At 43.7% G+C, this 16,799-nt stretch overlaps 1 protein-coding gene across 2 annotated transcripts in view; it reads left to right on the top strand.

Moving 5' to 3' along the window:
* DDAH1 (dimethylarginine dimethylaminohydrolase 1) overlaps window positions 1-16,799 on the top strand; it is a 56,656-nt gene that overhangs the window by 35,119 nt on the left and 4,738 nt on the right. For both annotated transcript variants that reach the window (XM_030494456.2, XM_030494455.2), the window contains exons 2-5: window positions 1,985-2,084; window positions 3,248-3,321; window positions 3,917-4,036; window positions 16,418-16,561. In XM_030494456.2, the coding sequence (XP_030350316.1) occupies window positions 1,994-2,084; window positions 3,248-3,321; window positions 3,917-4,036; window positions 16,418-16,561 (429 nt within the window). In that variant the 5' untranslated portion in view covers window positions 1,985-1,993. The remainder of the gene's footprint in view (window positions 1-1,984; window positions 2,085-3,247; window positions 3,322-3,916; window positions 4,037-16,417; window positions 16,562-16,799) is intronic.

Here is a 16,799-nt window from a genome sequence, read left to right as displayed (position 1 = left end):
CTCAAATCACAAATCCAAAGTCAGCATTTACCTTCCACTATTCTCATTAGTTAGGCACTTTGCTTAATTGGTACTCTAGCACAAGTGTTATTAATTGGCCGTTCTGGCCCCGGGGATGTGAAGTGCTGCTGTTTCCCTGCCTGTGTCTCCTGGGAAGCTCTGTGGCACCTTTGCTTGGCTGTGCTGGAATTGCTTCTCCAATGGTACAAGCATTTTGCATGGTTGCAGTGCTCGGGTTAAAGGTTGGTTTCCCACCTCCTAGAGGGATCCTACACCTGCCTTGGTGACTGGTGCTTGTTTACTCTCGTCATGAGCAGATCCACCTTTGGGCTTTTGTACCCCCAACCTGTCACACATAGCCAAGATGCTGCTTTTCTCCACTCAGTAATTTGCTGCCTTCTGACTATTAAGTTTATTAAGCCATTAACAGACACGGATTTTTCCAGCCAGAGTGCCTATCTTGCTTACAGTGCTTGTTGCACAGCTCCTGGCCCTGTTAGGTCTGTAAACAGCCTTGCAGCACATGAGGCACCTTCATGTCTTCTCTGTAGGCTGCCTGGGTTTTACACCTCTCTGCTCTCTCAGATGTTCTTCTGTGGTCCAGAGAAGCTGCTGCTTTTGGCTCTCCCCACAGAAAGCAGGAGGGGTGCTCCTCTGCTGCAGTAGCATACACAGCTCTGTTGATGCTCCAAGCTGGTGGGAACAAGGTACTGGGGAGAAGGACAGGAACAGCATGGGGAGTGGGTACTCAGCAAGAGCAGCTACTGGCTTGGCTTCCTCTGCAAGCCCAAACCGCTTGTGCTGGGACCATCAGCAGCAGGTGTCCTGGAAGGGCTTTCTCTTCTTGATGTTTTGGTTTTAGAAGGTGCTGGGGGTGGTAAATTAACTGGAGGTAGGTGACCACACAACAGGCTGGGCAATACTATTTTTTTCCTGTGGTTTGGCCTTCTGCCTTAAATATACCCATCAGATGGGGTTATTTATTTATTCCAACTGCTTGTGGCTGGTGTACTCACGTATCAGGGTGTCCCAGTCATGAATTTGCTTGTCTGGTTCGTGTCAGCACAAAACAGTGAGTCTGTGTGTTCTTGGATTGGGAACCTTCTTATATAATGTTGCAATGCTATTACTCAATATTAAGCAATTGGTTTCTTCTTTGGGGTCTTATGGCTCTTAAGCACATAGCACCTGGATGGTAAAAACCACTGGGCTTCACAGGCAAAAGAAAGCTTTGTGCTATTAGCACATAGATGTTATAAAACGTTGCTGTATTTGTATAACTGTCAGTTTTCCAATATTAATTCAGCTGTTTCCCATCTATTTTTAAAATGCTGTGTGGGTCCAGTCTTCCCTATAAGCCTAATTTTAAAGATCACTGGAGATAGAGCAACAAGACTAAAAAGGATGAAGTGTTACTATTGAGCCTGGAGACTCTTGAGTGCCAGGTTTCAGCCTGAAGTAATTTTAGCATCAAGTGAAAGAGGAGCAAAAAGAAGCGTTAATAATTGTAAAGGGCATGCCGCAGGCTCACTCCAGTCTGTGTGCCAAAGCCTTAGATGGGATTTTGCATGGGGAGGACGAGTCCCTTGGTCTCGGGAAGCTCCTGAGTACAGTTCTGCATTGCAGCATTAACCCATCAGTGTTCTCGAGGTTGCACAAAGACCTGCTTTTGTCCCATTCAACTTCAAACTGAGGTACCTACTTTAACAGTGTGCTTGTCCAAGGCTTTTTCTGTAAAGTGACTGGAGAAAGAGGAACCTCCAGAGAACAGATCAGACTTGAGCTGCCTGACACCTCATCTCATGCAGACCACAAAGGCCTCTGGAGAGAGTTGGGGAATTGCAATGGGCAGGGACACAAAGGACCCTGCTATCTGTCTTGCTAAATTAAAGGACTTTAGTTCTTATTAATGATATATATTTCTGGTATTGTTTTTAAGTTTTTCAGTGGTACAATGTATCTTAAACAGCTTTCTTTTAAACAGGTTGAGTCCATGAAGAGAGTACTAGAAAGTCTCAACCTCAATATAGTAGAGATGGTAGATGAAAATGCTACCTTGGATGGCGGAGACGTCTTATTTACAGGTACAGTGGTAATGAATTTGCTGTTTGCCTATTCCAACTGCCTTGAAGACCACATGTTCTCTGTTGTCTGCGTAATAAAATGTCATTTGTGCAGTTTGTTAAATCAGTTGTTTACTGAATGTCACGGAGGCAGCTGAGATGAATTTTCAATGCAACCCTCAATGTTCTGTCCAACGCCTGAACAAATGAAGTAGCAGTACACACAGTACAAAGAGCAGCACTGCGCATACAAATTTTACTTTAGCTTGTAAAGTGCCAATAAGAAAAATGCTTTCAGTAGTCAACTGGCTGCAGTTGTTTCATATTCCTTATTACAAGCAGCTAAGTTCATCCAGCCTATTTTCAGGACTTGTAGAAGCTTGATGCAGAGAATTGTCACTAGGTAAATGAATCAAAAGTGAAAAATGCATTTTCAGTTTCTGGAGAAAGTGGTGGAGTTGCCTGCCAGATGTCATTTGCTAGACAACTTATATGCATGGTTGCCTTCAAAGATGAAGATACTGACTCTGGTTTTTGTGTCATTAAACCCATTAGGCATTTTCTCACATCGGCTGCACACACGCTTGCTCCCCACCTGTGCTGAATGAGCCTGTTCGTTTTGATCAGCATCATAGTAGACTGGCTGCTTGTCTTAGTTCACCAAGAAAGAAGGATCTCAAAAGAGGCAGACCAGGAAGGGAGGCCTTTCTAAAACAGTGCAGATCTAGCACTGATTTTCTTTGGAGCTGGAGGATGCTGGTGGTTGCAGAGCTGCCTTTGAGACCAGAGGAAATCTCAGAGGGAGAGAGAAATGGTCAATCAGTGCTGTACTAATCCAGCCCAGCTGTTCTCTTTCCTGACTCAATGACTGTTGCAGAGCTTTAGAAGAGGAAGCTATTTATGCTTCTGGTGAAATGTGTCTTCTGGAGAAAGATAATTGCTTTAAATTATCAGCTCAGAATTGCAGGTTGCATTCTTCTACGCTGAATTTTCAGTTTTGCTACTCAACTTGAGAAAAGAAAGATAGAAAATGACAACCCATGGAAGATTGCTTCAGAATGCCTCTATAAAGCTGGACTGGTTTTAAAATGTGTGTGGTCTGATGAAGGGGCTGATGTGATTTTTTTGGGGGATGGCTTTAAAAAAATGCTGTAATTGTTTTGCCCTTCATTTTTTCATTCCAGGCAGAGAATTTTTTGTGGGTCTTTCCAGGAGGACAAATCAACGTGGTGCAGAAATTCTGGCTGACACATTTAAGGTTTGTAGATTCATTCATGCCATGGGAAATATAAGCTATCATCCACTGAACAAATGTAAATTTATACTCACCAAGATGTTTGTCAGATGCAAGTGCTTTATTTAGGACTTATAGAAAAGTAAAGTACAAGTTAAACTGAGAAAGTTTGAGCCTCCCGTAAAGTGACAGATGCTGAAGTTGCATATCAAGAGTGAGATTACTGCATAAAAGTAACTTGGATGTTGGGAGGCTGTTGTTATTTGAGAGCATATCAACACTCATGTTCATAGTGTTCTCACATACTGGCAACATGTTCTCATTGCTGGTCCCTGGAAAGGTTTTACGAACATACTGTTTAATTATGCTTTTTAATGTATTTCTTTACAGTTGCAACAATAGTAATCTTTTAAACATGTTCTGGGTTTTACTCCATTGCACCAGACAAGGCAAGTTGGTCCAGAGGGGTATCTTGTACTGAAACAGTTGACACTGCCCTGGGATATGTGGCTATTGTTAATTTGCAGAGAGTAAAATTAATTATGGAATGTCTCAATAGAATTACGGGCCTAGGACAATTTAAAAACATTTTTAGCAACCATTCTTTGCTTCCATGCAGGATTATGCTGTCTCCACAGTCCCTGTGCATGATTCTTTGCATCTGAAGAGCTTTTGCAGCATGGCTGGACCAAACTTGATTGCTATTGGATCAAGTGAAGCTGCACAGAAAGCCCTTAAGGTACGGCACATAAGAACATTTTCTAAACAGCAAACTTGTTGGGTATTTTTCTTTTTAATCTCTGCTCAAGAATGCTGGAATTTTAAAATAGATGAAGATCAGTGAAAGAGGAAACAGTACATCTCGGGGTCTCTCGTGTGCAAACCATAAAGAATGTTTATATCGGGCAAGAGAACAGTGATGTTAATTTGGCTTTAGCTATCTTCAGGAAATAAATGGATTATACAGGTTATTACTTACAACTTTGTTGACTAAAAAGGTGATAATTTGGTGATAGGAAGAAGGAAGGAAATATCAGAATGGTGGAGATATTTACTTCAGATGTTGCCAGAGGAAATGTGGCTTTTAAAATTGCCAGAGGGGAAGTAAAAGTTTTGGCATAAAGAAGGAGGGAAAAGGGTCTGCTCCCTGTTATGAAGATGACCTGTGTATGCATTTTGCAGTGTAGACTTCCTGGAAGAAAATCGGGAAGTAACTCTAGTTGCAGTGACCAGCATCCAGGACTCCCCATCCCTCCTTTCTCCATCACTTGGCTGCAAAGTCAAGTTCCTTCCTGGTCATGCGTTTTCTTCTCTGGTCCCAAGATGGTCTCATGACTGCATGGCTTCAACAGAAGGAAGGAAGTGTAGTCTCATCCCAGCCTGGCCAATAATTTGAGTCTCTGAACCTTCTCCTCTAGAGTTGGGGGTGTGGGTTTGAACCCTCAGGCTAAGAGGCCTCATGAATCTGGGTCTCTCTTTACTTGGCAGGCTTGGAAACCAGTAATCCATTGTGTACCAGGTCAGTGCTGTACTACCACCACCATCCTCAATGGGAAATTTTTATTGCTGCTGTGGTTTGCACTGGGCTCAGTGGCTTTCCTGCCTGCTGGGTGTGTTCTCAGCAAATTAAGCTTTTTTTAGAGATGTGGGCACAGAGACGCCTGAAGCCATGAATCTCATTAGGCATATAGGCAATGAGACAGCTCACCTGAGAGATCAGCGTCTCTGCTCCTGCATGGTAGTGCAGCTGCAGGCACTGATGCTTTGCAGCAGAAACTGGCTGAGGCACCAAACCAGCAAAGTGCAGCTGAGACTTTACCTGAAGTGAAGCTTCAGGTAAATTAGGACCTACCATCCTGCCCACTTTGGTTTGAGATGCAGGTAAGCCAGAGCATGTCTGAAAGCATTACTGCTGCCTTATGCATTTTTCTCAGGACTTGAAAGGTTAAACCAAAATTTACTTCTAAGTGATGGCAGAAAGTCCTAAATTCTCAGCGTATGATTATACTGATTCTTTTGCCAAAAAAGAACCTAAGTGCAGGCTTTGCTCTTTGGCTGTGCAGAAGCCTCCGTGATACAACATGATCGCTAACTCATGGAGGAAGCCAGCTGTATGTCCCTTATAATAAATGAGGAGTGGTGGAGATAGCTCTGGTGTACTAGTGAGAAAGCCTCTGAAATCCGCTTAGTTTAATGCAACTTATGCAACCCGACTTGCATCTCTTGCCCTGATTCTAAAGCGTGAATTAAGAGCAGCACTGCTATCGGTGCCCAAAGCTACTGAACTGAATCTGTGCCAGGCAGAGCATTTGCAACAGAAATAATATGTAACTCTGAAATCAACATCCCTGGCCCCCAAAGAGCTTAGGAGCCCATCCTGCATGTCTTGTACACCTCCTCAGCTTCAGTAAGCTAGTGATATTTATAACTATAAAACATCCTTAAATATTTGCAAGACGGAGGCCCAAGAGACTTCTTGTCCTTACTGCCATGCTGTGATAATTCATTGCACATTTGCTTTTCAGAGCTTACACATATTCCTCATGGGCATAATCTTAGGACTTTTCATTTCCCAGCAGCATCATTTTTACTATGAGAGCTCAGCAGCAAGGTTGGGGGGGGGTTTATTTCTTTTTTATATATATAGATATATTTTTTTTACTTTTTTTTTTTTTAATCTTACGACAGTTTATGATTTAAAATGTATCAGTTGCCAGCTAAGATAAACCCAACATTTCAAATCTCAGTCTGCCCTGCTGGAGATGGGTTGAATTATGGAGGCCAGGAAAGTGTGTTCCTGGCTGGCTTAGACTTGCAGCCTGGCAGCAATTAAGGGTAAATCAGGATAGCAGCCTGATTGTTCTGCCTGAGCTCTTAAACAAGAGGATGGTCCTTTGACTTCCCAGTTTGGAGTGGCTTTAAGTTTGCTCATTCATTTGAACAAGCTGTCAAAGTTACTCTCTTATTAGAAATCACTACATGAAGCTCTGGGAGCGCATTCCCAGCTTATCACCCATGTTGTCTTCCCTAAGAAATGACAAATGGTTTTGGTTGTAGAAGTCTGATGTTCCCGATGCTGTTCGATTGATTTAGTCTGGGGTGGAAAGTGCCCTGCATCTTTCCCTGTGAAATACGCACTATCCCAAATATTCAGGCTTAAACTCTAAATGCATTGTGAGCAGCAGCCTGATGAACTTTGCAGATATCCAGACAGCCCTACACTTGTGTAGAATGTTTATAAACATGAGCAAAATTCAAGTACAATACTGGTTGCTCAGAGCTGCTATTTGAACTTGAGCCAGGACTAATCTGAGAACTCATCAGTGTGATTAAAGCCTTTTGCACAGCTCTGCTCACTGTTGCAGTGCATCAATTCAGCTATCATAGCCAAAAATATTTTTTTGGATAAGCTGATTAAATGTTGCTGGTAACTAAGTGTCAAGTAAACACCAGCATTAGTCAAGGTATAGTAAAAAGCAGATACGTTTTTAAAAGAAGATGGTAATGAACAAGATAATCTAGTAGTCTTTGATTGTTGGTGGATATCTTTTAAAAATAGATCAACTATGTCAGTTTTCAGTGTGTTTCTCTGCATTGGACATTCAGCAGCACGTTTACATGTGTGTGATGGTCATGTTTGCTCACACCCTGCCAGCTGAGGTTAGGGACTCAGGCCTGGAGCAGCAGTGTTGTGCCATAGCACGTGTCCTTCTCATGCTCCTAATGAGCTGAGAGGTTACACCAGGCAACCACATCCTGGTCAGAACCATATGAAGTTACCCAGAGTGTTTTTCTTGCTCAGTGTGCTGGATCCAACTCCACTCTCATCCTGAGGAACCTCTAGCTGTTCCTCCAGTCTAAATCTCTTCAGAGAAATTATTGGAAAATAAATAGGTAAAACATCCATCTCGGAAATGAGGGAGTTGGCAGTGCTGCTGATCATGAACATCCTCTAACGTCTGTATTCTTGCTTTTTGACCTCAATGATTTCTTTGTTCACTTGCCTCTGAAGAAAAAGATGTCAGTTGGTAATCGGCTTCTTGCACTCTTGTGGGAATGCATTTGCAAGAGGATCTGTAGGATTCTGATACTCGGAATTAAAAGCTGCTCCCTGCATTTTAGCAGGGCAGCTGAGCTATAGCAGTGCTGTCAGCTGTTCCTCTCGTTACGCATCGCAGTCTGTGTGGCAGTACGGTCCCCTGACCTTCCCACTGGGTCATTTGTCTGGCACGGCCCAGCATGTCACTCCTTTATTGTGATAGCTTGTTATTTTAAACCTCTCCTTTGTTGTTGCCATTTTTCATGTCTGGAAATGTAGTCATACAAGCAAGATGATTAAGCTGTCTTTAACCATCTCTGGTTGAGTTGTTTTCATTCTGTAGCATGTCTTGTTAGGCAACAAGTGAACTGCTACATCATGCTGTGCTAACATTTCTTATTTAAAATAGGATTTATCTTCCTGCTAACAATCTTGTTTGAAAGAGAAATTTTCCTTCATTGTTCTTACTGGTGCAACTCATGTGTCCTTACTATACTTTAAAAATAGAAAAAGAAATTGCATCTGGTGTTCACATATGGCAGAGTGCAATTGATCATGAGTTTAGTGCGGTGTGTGTAATGTAAAGCACTGCAAGTGAGCTAGGAAATGAGTGCACAGAGTTTAGGATTATAGAGCACATGCTAGAAGCAGATAATAAATCAGAAGTGACATGTTAACTGCGAAATCCTCTTCAGGCTCTGGCAAGTATAGAATATTTATTTGGGCTGCAGCTGAAAAGTGGCACTTGAGGAAACTGAGCAAAAGAGAGAGACAAATGAACTGCAGAAAGTACCAGGGCCTGTAGCGGCTATTACATCTGAAATTTTAACTTCCCTCTGCTGTTTTCAGCATACATTTAATTCCTTCTTGTAGAGAAACCTGTTCATAATTCCATACACGCAATTCCATAGTTGAACATTAGCCATGGCTGTTGAGCCAGTAAAGCCTGGGATTACTTTTCTGTTACCCCAGTGAGGCCAGGATTTCCTTCCAAGCATGTCACATTTGGGCTCTGCTTCTGCACTGTTGGAGTCGCTGACCTTTACCGTGAGCATGAGTGAGGATGAATTTGGGGTGTGACAGTGCTGGCCGCAGTGCAGGATGGTGATGGGGCAGCATTGCAGGAGAACGCTCTGCATGGCTCTTACCACAATGAGGGACACAGCCCTGGGGTTTTGCTGTGACAGCAGAAGAGCAGGAACTGGCCCTGGATGTAATCCAGTTCAGGTTCCAACAGCAAAGGCAAGTGCTAGACAAGATGACAATAGGAACTGTGACATAGCATCTGTTGCTGTGCTCCCTCACTCTATACTGAGTCCTGAAAAGCCATTTGGTATTTGTGTTGGTTGTACAGAGCACAGATCCCCTCCACTTTCTGTGAGGAGTGAAGACTTGAACAGAAGCAGATGATGGTGGACGCAGTCCTTGGTTTAAGCAGCTTCGTCTATGTTCAAACCATTCTATGTCACCCTTTGGATAACTTGGTAACAATCCCAAAGGATCTGAGGGTTTACACATGTTCCCAGCTTTAGCAAACTCAACTATTCTGTTGCAAGCAGTACGTATTGTATTTGTAGCAAGTGCCTGCTAATGAAGTTGTTCTCACCTATTGGGAAATGTTGTGCTTTGGGTAGGCTCTGATGTTGGGCACTCTCCAAAAGACAACAGGGTCTTCCCAGGGGACTGGTAGAGAAAGCCTTGGTGTGAGCCTGTTGCTCTGGGGTAATGCCAGGTGCCTGGTGTTTGCCGGTGGATCTCAGAGAGGAGCAGAGGACCTGGAAGGAAGGTAGGAAACCCAGCATGGTTCCAAGGGTTGAGGGCTGCAATGAGGAGAGCACTCATACTGCCATATGGCCCGAGCTTAATCCCTGTGGCCAGCTGTGTCTGCAGTATTCCCTCCGAGATCTGGGATAATGGAGTTGCGTTTGAAATGTCTGGGATTTCAGCTGGTCGTTTCAGAGGAATTGGATGCTGATTGCAGAGGCAGCGTGGCTGTGGCAGATGTCAGGGCTGAGTTGCATTGCTGTGCAAGGCAGAGCAGGTAACACAGCTGAGCTTGTAACCCCTTATGTCCCCTGGAGCAGTGGTGACATCTGCATTTCTGAGCTTGTCCTTGGTAACCCAAGGTTCTGACCTCATTAGTCAATGGGATTTCATTGTGGACAGGAGTGTATCAGAATATGTGCAGTAGTGCAAGTACCATGACTTCAGTGAATACACCCACTCCCTCCATCCGCTTTTGATGAAAGCTTGGACATGATTGCTCTGCCTTGTTCTTAACTCTCCCATTCAGTATCTTCTATTGGGAGTGGAGCTGCTCATTCATCCCCTAAATTATTCCCTGAAGGACGCTATTGCAAATGCAGCTGTTCTGACAGAGGTCAGGGGAGGTTTATCGAAACCACATCATAAGGATAAAATAGAAAGGAGGCTCTTTTGAGCAACTAGGCCCTTGGTCTGTATCCAAAGCTATGATCAGAGCAGTGCTTTTAAAGACTTGGGTGCTAGGAGTTGTTCTAGCATTGGCAGTTGCCCCCATTTCTGTGATTAAATGCCTTTTGTTCCTGTTCCATTTTGTATAACTGAAGTCTCTGCAGTGTGCCAGCTTTAAAAAGCCAAGTACTGTTTCCCTGCATGAGAGCAGGGTTATAGTGTCTGCATAAAGCTGAGGGGTTCCCAGCTCTGCCACAGAAGTGCCTCCAGAAGGGGCACCAAAGGGAAAACTCCAACTATCTGGTGTTCTTAGAAAGCAGCCTGTACCTCCGGGCAGCATGGGAAGGCTCAGCTAAATCTGCTCTTCCTATTGTCTGTGTAGTGTCCGTCTTTCCTAGTAATGCACAAGTTTACATGAAAACATTATCTCTTCTTCCTTAAAAATTCATCATTTGTGCCTCTGCTTATTCCCCACATGAAGTCATAATCCTCTGTTTACGATATCACAATGGGTTGCTGTGGAAATGATTACTAATATTAATAACCCAAAGAGGATGACATCAGGTAGGGAATTAGCAGCAAGTGCAGATGAATGATGACTTTCCTGTAATGCAGCAACAAAGAAAGGGTAGAAAAATCCAGAGAACAATTGACAACTTGCCCCCCAATTTTACAAAATGTGAATTTGCTGTTCTCAGCCTTATGATAGGAAAATCTATAAATTCTGTGCATTTTCCTTTTAGCTCCTTCTGATTTTCCATTACTTTGTTAGGAGTGTACAGCATCTCAGAGGACACAGGTCTTCACAGAGTACCAGATGACCTGCTACTTTAAAAAGGCAACTGGTCATGGTTTTCTTTTAATTAAAAGGATTTTTTTAAATTAAAAGTTAGATGTTATAATAAACACACTGTGAGTGTCAGTGCTGTTTAGTTGCATATATGCAGAAGAATCTAGTCTTTTGGAAGATACTGAATCAAAAGTATATATAGAAGAGAGGCTACTAGATTAGTCTATTTTGGTTTATTTTTCTTTTTAAAGGGCAAGGAAAGTGTCCCTTTCAATACATACTTGTCACCACCAGCAGGGCTGTCAGCCACAGGAGCTGGGTCAGAGGCTGAGAAGATGTCATTTGACTTGCGTAAATGGGGACTCATGTTTCTATTCCTTTGCTGCTTTTTTTTCCTTTGACTATTCTCTCCCTGGGTTCCTGTTCCAAAAGACAGAATGTTCGTCCTCTCGCCGCCTTGACTGAACGCAATAGCACATGTAAGCCACTTCCTTTTCCCCTCCTCAGGTTGTGGTTCCCTTTGCAGCGGTCCTTGGGCAGAGCTGGCAGGCGGGTGACAGCATGGCTGTGATGTAATGTGGTTCAGAGGGGCAGAGCAGCACAGGTATGCACGTGAATGGCACATGGGACCCGTCACATCTGCGGTGATGCAAAAGGTGTCCTGCGCCAGGAAAAGACGAGGAGCAGGGTGGGAGACATTGCTTAAAGAACTCTATGTTCTGGAAAACATGACTGAGAGGGTGCAGCAGGGAGGAAAAGCCCAAAGTCCAGCTGCTGAGAGTGTGGGTGGTAGGTGGAAATCAGACTAATGCTCTGGCTGTGTATGGGCTAAGAAATTTGGCGCATTGACCATGGCAGACTGGGGCACTGCTGGTTTCAAACAGATCTCAAATGCAGTTTGCATCCATAGGCTCTGTGCTATTCCTCTATCTCTAGCAGACTTTTTGGTACTTGACAAGAAGCTTTAGATAATTCCACTGTGATTTATGCTGCTCAAAGTGGCTGTCTTGTCCCCTTCCTACTGAGTCTATCCACTGTTGTCTCTCCTGCCCGTCTGTGTTTCAGGGGCAACACTCCTGATAGGTCTTGACATTCAAGCAAGATCACTGGCATTTCCAGCTCTGCTCTTCTGTCCCTTCTGGTCAGGCTGGCCAACTGTTTATGGTCACTGTTGGCACTGCTGCACTTGAAGGAAACTCTGAGAAGCTGTCGAGTAGCATGGTTGGTATGACAGGCTGAGTCCCTCCACCCAGGCGTGTAGCACTGGCATAGCTTGCCAGCGCCACTCTGTCCTGCACTTTCTTGTGTTGAACCCTAAGGCTGCTGCTTTCTCTCTCCAGTGCCAATTGTTTCTTCAAATATGAAGAAGCGAGGAAGGAACTTAATAGACAGAGACAGGGCAATAAAACAATGAATGGAATTCAGTGTAGATAAGTGTAAAGTGATGTGCAGCAGGGGCAGGGAGAATAACAATGTGAACATCACATATGAAGTAATGTGCTCTGACTGGTCATTGCTATAGAAATAAGATCCTGGGCTTGTTGAAATTGCCAGCTTAGCTGAAAAACAAATCATAGAATGGTTGCGTATAACTTTAATGAATAACATCATTATGCCACTGATTAAAGCTGTGGTGCATCTGCGTGCTGGCTGTTTTGTGTACTTGGCATGCATGATCCCTTCATTCCAAAAAAAGGTAGAGTAGAACTGGAAAGATTCAGAAAAGTGCAACGAAGAGAGATACCTGGAACAGCTTGCCTGAGGAGACTAACTAAGCCAGCTATGACTATAACCTGAAAAAGCAACAACTAAGATGGGATAATAGGTGCCTGTAAAATTAGAAATGATGTGGAAAAGGCAACCAAGGATCAATTGCTGGCTGTCCCTTCTAGTGTGAGAAGCAGGGGAGCTCTAAAGGCAAGGGGCAAGTTCAAAGAAGAAAGGAAAAGAAATGCTTCCTCACACAGTACGTGTCTGAACTCTGAAGCTACCTTGCTTACAGGTTCAAAAGCGAGCTGAACAGACTCCTGGGGTAGTGGTGTAGCTGGTATGGCTCTGTATGACAGCTGATGAGTTGAGGTTCCCGGGAAACACATACAAAATCTCAGTCACCTCCTGTCCTTGTCTTAAGATTCAGAAGTGGGATATTGTCATCTCTCACATGGTCTGAAGACCCCCATTACGCAGCACTAAAAAAGAAGCTCTGCCAAGTTCTGTGAGCATTTAAAAGAAATGGCAGGTTTGGGTAACCAGCAGTATTTTCTGTACCCCAGGCAAATGCTACTTAAGCATCAGTGTAAAACAGGTGAAACTTTAATGTGCTTGGAAAGAAAGAGAAGGGATGGGATGAAAAAAATATCTTAAATAGTTTTAAGTGAATAGTTTTCTTTTAAGAGTGCTGTGACTTGAAAGATTTAGGAAAGGGTAGCTGAAAGCTGGCGAGGGAATGATCTTGTGAGTGTAGAGGTACGTGAGTTTGACTTGGGCTTAGGTTTGATTTTTTTATTTTAAATGTTGGGGGCCAGGGGCTAATCAAGCCAAAAATCAGACCCCAAAAGTCTACACATCCGCTTCTTTGTCATCACAAATGGGCATTTTTAAGTGCAGTATACATTGCCATGCTGGCAGAGGAATATTCACTGTATGTTTGTTTTTGCTCATGGGTGTTGGAGATAAAGGTGCATTGAAGGTTTGCTGGGTTTGGTTGCTCTCTGTCCTGCAGCATGTGGATGCTGGGTGGCAGCAGGGCTCAGGCTGGGTCCTTCTCCATGAAGGGGGAAAATCTGTAACTAGGCTTGGCCTGTTTTAAAAGTGCATGTGGTCATCTTAACTCTGTCACTGATAATAGGCCCTAAATGCATACACATTTTTCCTTCATGCATAATGCTGCTTCATATTTAGGATTATTGAGCTTATCCATTACCTCAGTTGTCTGAGGACGCACTGTAAAAAACTATAGAAAAGGCATTTTAGGCTATGTGAATGACTTCAACACAAGGAAAGCATGACTAAGGGTTGAGAGAATGCGCAGTAAGAATTACCCTCTTCAGGCAGAAGAAAATTCCCAGAGAAACTAGGCATGCGGGAAATGCCTGGCTCTTCACGTAGCTGGTTGTACAGTGTTTGTGGGCAGAAAGCCAGCCCTCCGCAGGCATGTTGCGCGAGCACTACAGTCTTTGTAAACTCGTGATTTCCCAAAAAATGTGTATTTTTGGGGTGTATCTGATAGAACATGCAATCAAAAGACCTTGCTTTTATCTCTCTTTCTGCACTGGAGACCTATGTGGCCAGTTACATTTCCCCAGTGACTTTACATAGCAGAAATACAGAAAACCCTGTGGATCTTTAAAATTACACCGTATTGGTGCATTTCTGCTGCATCCAGAGCCTGCCTGTGGCGCAGGTTTGGGGTGTTAGTGCCTGGGTGCTCTCTCAACAAAGTGCTTTTTGAAATACCACTTTAACATGCAGGCACAGTTGTAACAGCGATTAAAGCTTGCAGATGCCATTTCCCTCTTATCTTAAGAGCCAAGGAGGAGGGTAATCTTGTATTGTCAACCCCCCAGTTGCTAATAAATGCTCTCTAGCGGTGGTGTTCAAGCTAGCAGAGATCCCATTCCCACTCCTGCAGCTGTGTGCTCAAACTCCTGTGCTGCTTCATCTCAATTTACCACTCATGTTTTTCCTCATTTGTTTCTGGAATAATTCAGCCACCACTTTTGCACTTTTCATTCTTGAAAACAACTCTCCTAACGTGCCTTTGCCACCACCTCCCAGGCTCCCCAAAGCTGGCTCCTGAGGCACAGTTAGAGCTCTGTCACTTGTTCTTCAGTTCTGCTTGCTGCTGGTGTTCTCACTTCAGCATTTTGCGGAAGTGAAAGAATGGGAGATGTGTCCGTACCCTTCTGCTTAAGAATCCATTCGTAATTTCATATGGAAATGTTTCACAGTGATTCACAATGTATTTCCGATGAATGAGCTCTTCATACAGAAAACCTACAACATCAGGATTCTGTTTCCAACAAGGACTGGAGAAAGCACAAGTGTTTGGGAGCTGAAAGAAATCCAGGCATGGTGGCTTTTCCTCTACTGATACATGTATTTTAGTGCAGATTTAATACATTTCTTTAATCAAGACTTAAAACAATTATGTAGGGAAGAAAAGAGAAGCTGCAGGTAGAGGACAAGTCTGCTGGCCCTGGTTACCAGGGAGAAAGAGTCACACTGGGTGCAGGCATGTCGCCTGCTGTTAGATGTCTGCAGCATCAAGGGAAGCATAATAAACTGCATCTTGGCAACGTAATAGAAACAAAATGCTAAGTGGGAAAGCCAACCACGGTAAGCACAGTAATAAAAACGCATCCGGTGAAGTAAAGGTGCAAGGAGTTTTCCCCAGAAAAACACATTAACCTTTTATGGAGGTAGATGTGACCTTGGGAACTCAGGAGAGTTTCATAACTTCAGAAGGAACAAGAAATGACAATCTGATAACGCGTCCCCAAGAATGCATGGCATTCTTCGTTGTGAGTTTCATGTTCTCTGTGGGATGTGGATGACTCAGGCTACAGCATGAAAAATGTATCCAGACCTAGAAAGGAATTACTTGCTGTAGGTGTGTGCAGGCTGGAGCTGATTCGTTGCTTCCCAGTGTATTGAGGATCCTCAATATAATTCAGTTCTCTATAGTATTTTTTTATGAATGAGAAGTAGTACAAATGAATGACCTTCAAATGGTTTCATGCTAAACTTAACTGTGAATAAAATTAAAGTCTGCTCTGTTATGTGTTGTGCATCTGTGGGGATTCCCTGAGAAGGGAATTGAAAAATTTTGCTAAGAGAATAACAGTTTATTTTTAAGAAAACATTTTTGAGCCGGGGAGCGGAAAGGGAGGGGAGAGAAAAGAAAAGCCTTTTCTCCTTTTCTTCCTGTTTGCATTTTTGCAATGTGTGCGGTGACATTGCGGGGCTAGGAGAAAAACTGGAACACTTGTATTTGCTTAGCCTTTTAGTAGGGCTTGAAGTTTTGACTTTGAGCTGTTTGCTTCTGTCTTAGTCTCAGTCTCTGTCAGGGTGAAGCTGGTGTAAAGCTGGAATGGTACAATGGGGAAAAGGCTTTTCTCATCCTTATTAAAGAGCTGAGCCTGATCCAAAACAAGGGCTCTCATACTCCTCGTGTGCTGAGAGTCTCTGCCTCTGAAATTCCAGCCAGGATCCAAATTTTTGTATAAGCCCTATATTTATAAACTAAACCTCTGAAACCCACCAGCTCCACCGTTCTGATGAGGTTATTGTGTTGTCCCCTTGGGAATGAGGATTAGTGCAGACGTGCCTTCTCACTCCCCAGCACAGGTGCTTAGTGAAAGAGTAACTGCTTGGAAAACAGAAAGGAAGTCCTTGAAAAGAATGAAGATTGGGCTGATATCCAAGCTGGGAACTGTTCCTGTCCTGTTTGTGTTAATTCCCACTCACTTTATAAATACTGAATGATGGCTGCTTTATTTTTTGAAGGTGCTGAGTACCTATAGTTTCCATCAATGTGAGCAGGAGTTTTGCATACTCAATGTGCATTCCTTAAGGAAAATACCCCACAGAAGATGCTTATTGCATGCCCTGCCTAATCCTGCTGCTTGCAGCAACCATTCACAAAGGTTTTCTACTGCTCATTTCAGTTAGGGTTAGTAGATTTTTCCTTGAAGGGCAGAGATGAAAAGAGATCTTCTTACTTGCTGCATAGCAAAATGGCCCTTGGCTGACTTAGCAATCACAGCAAGCTATTTTTTTGAAGGCTCTGTTCTCCCAGTTGTTTAGGGCTGCTAATGTGTTTGGTCTAAATAGCTGTGCTTTGTGTCTTCTGGCAGACCATGCAACAGATGAGTGACCACCGCTACGACAAGCTGACAGTGCCCGACGATGCTGCCGCTAACTGCATCTACTTAAACATTCCCAGCAAAGGCCATGTCCTGCTGCACCGAGCCCCTGAGGAGTACCCAGAGAGTGCAAAGGTGAGAGGTGCCTGGGAGACCCCTAGCATCCTGGCCTTGCTGGGAAGTCGTTGGGAATTGAAACCGGGTGCTTTCCAGAACGGGCTGTTGTATCCGGTCATGGAAATACCAGATGGCAAAAGGTGGGAGGCCCGGGCTCTGTTCTCATCTCCACTACTGATTTAATTACTTTGTCTCCTGTGCCCCTGGTGCTTCTTCTGCATAACTAGATGTACCAGCAGTTCCCCTCACTGCAGGA

Source organism: Strigops habroptila, chromosome 8 (genome assembly GCF_004027225.2).
Source record: "Strigops habroptila isolate Jane chromosome 8, bStrHab1.2.pri, whole genome shotgun sequence".
NCBI lineage: Eukaryota > Metazoa > Chordata > Aves > Psittaciformes > Psittacidae > Strigops > Strigops habroptila.
Note: the sequence above shows the minus strand (reverse complement) of the source record. Positions and strands in the feature narration are given on the sequence as shown.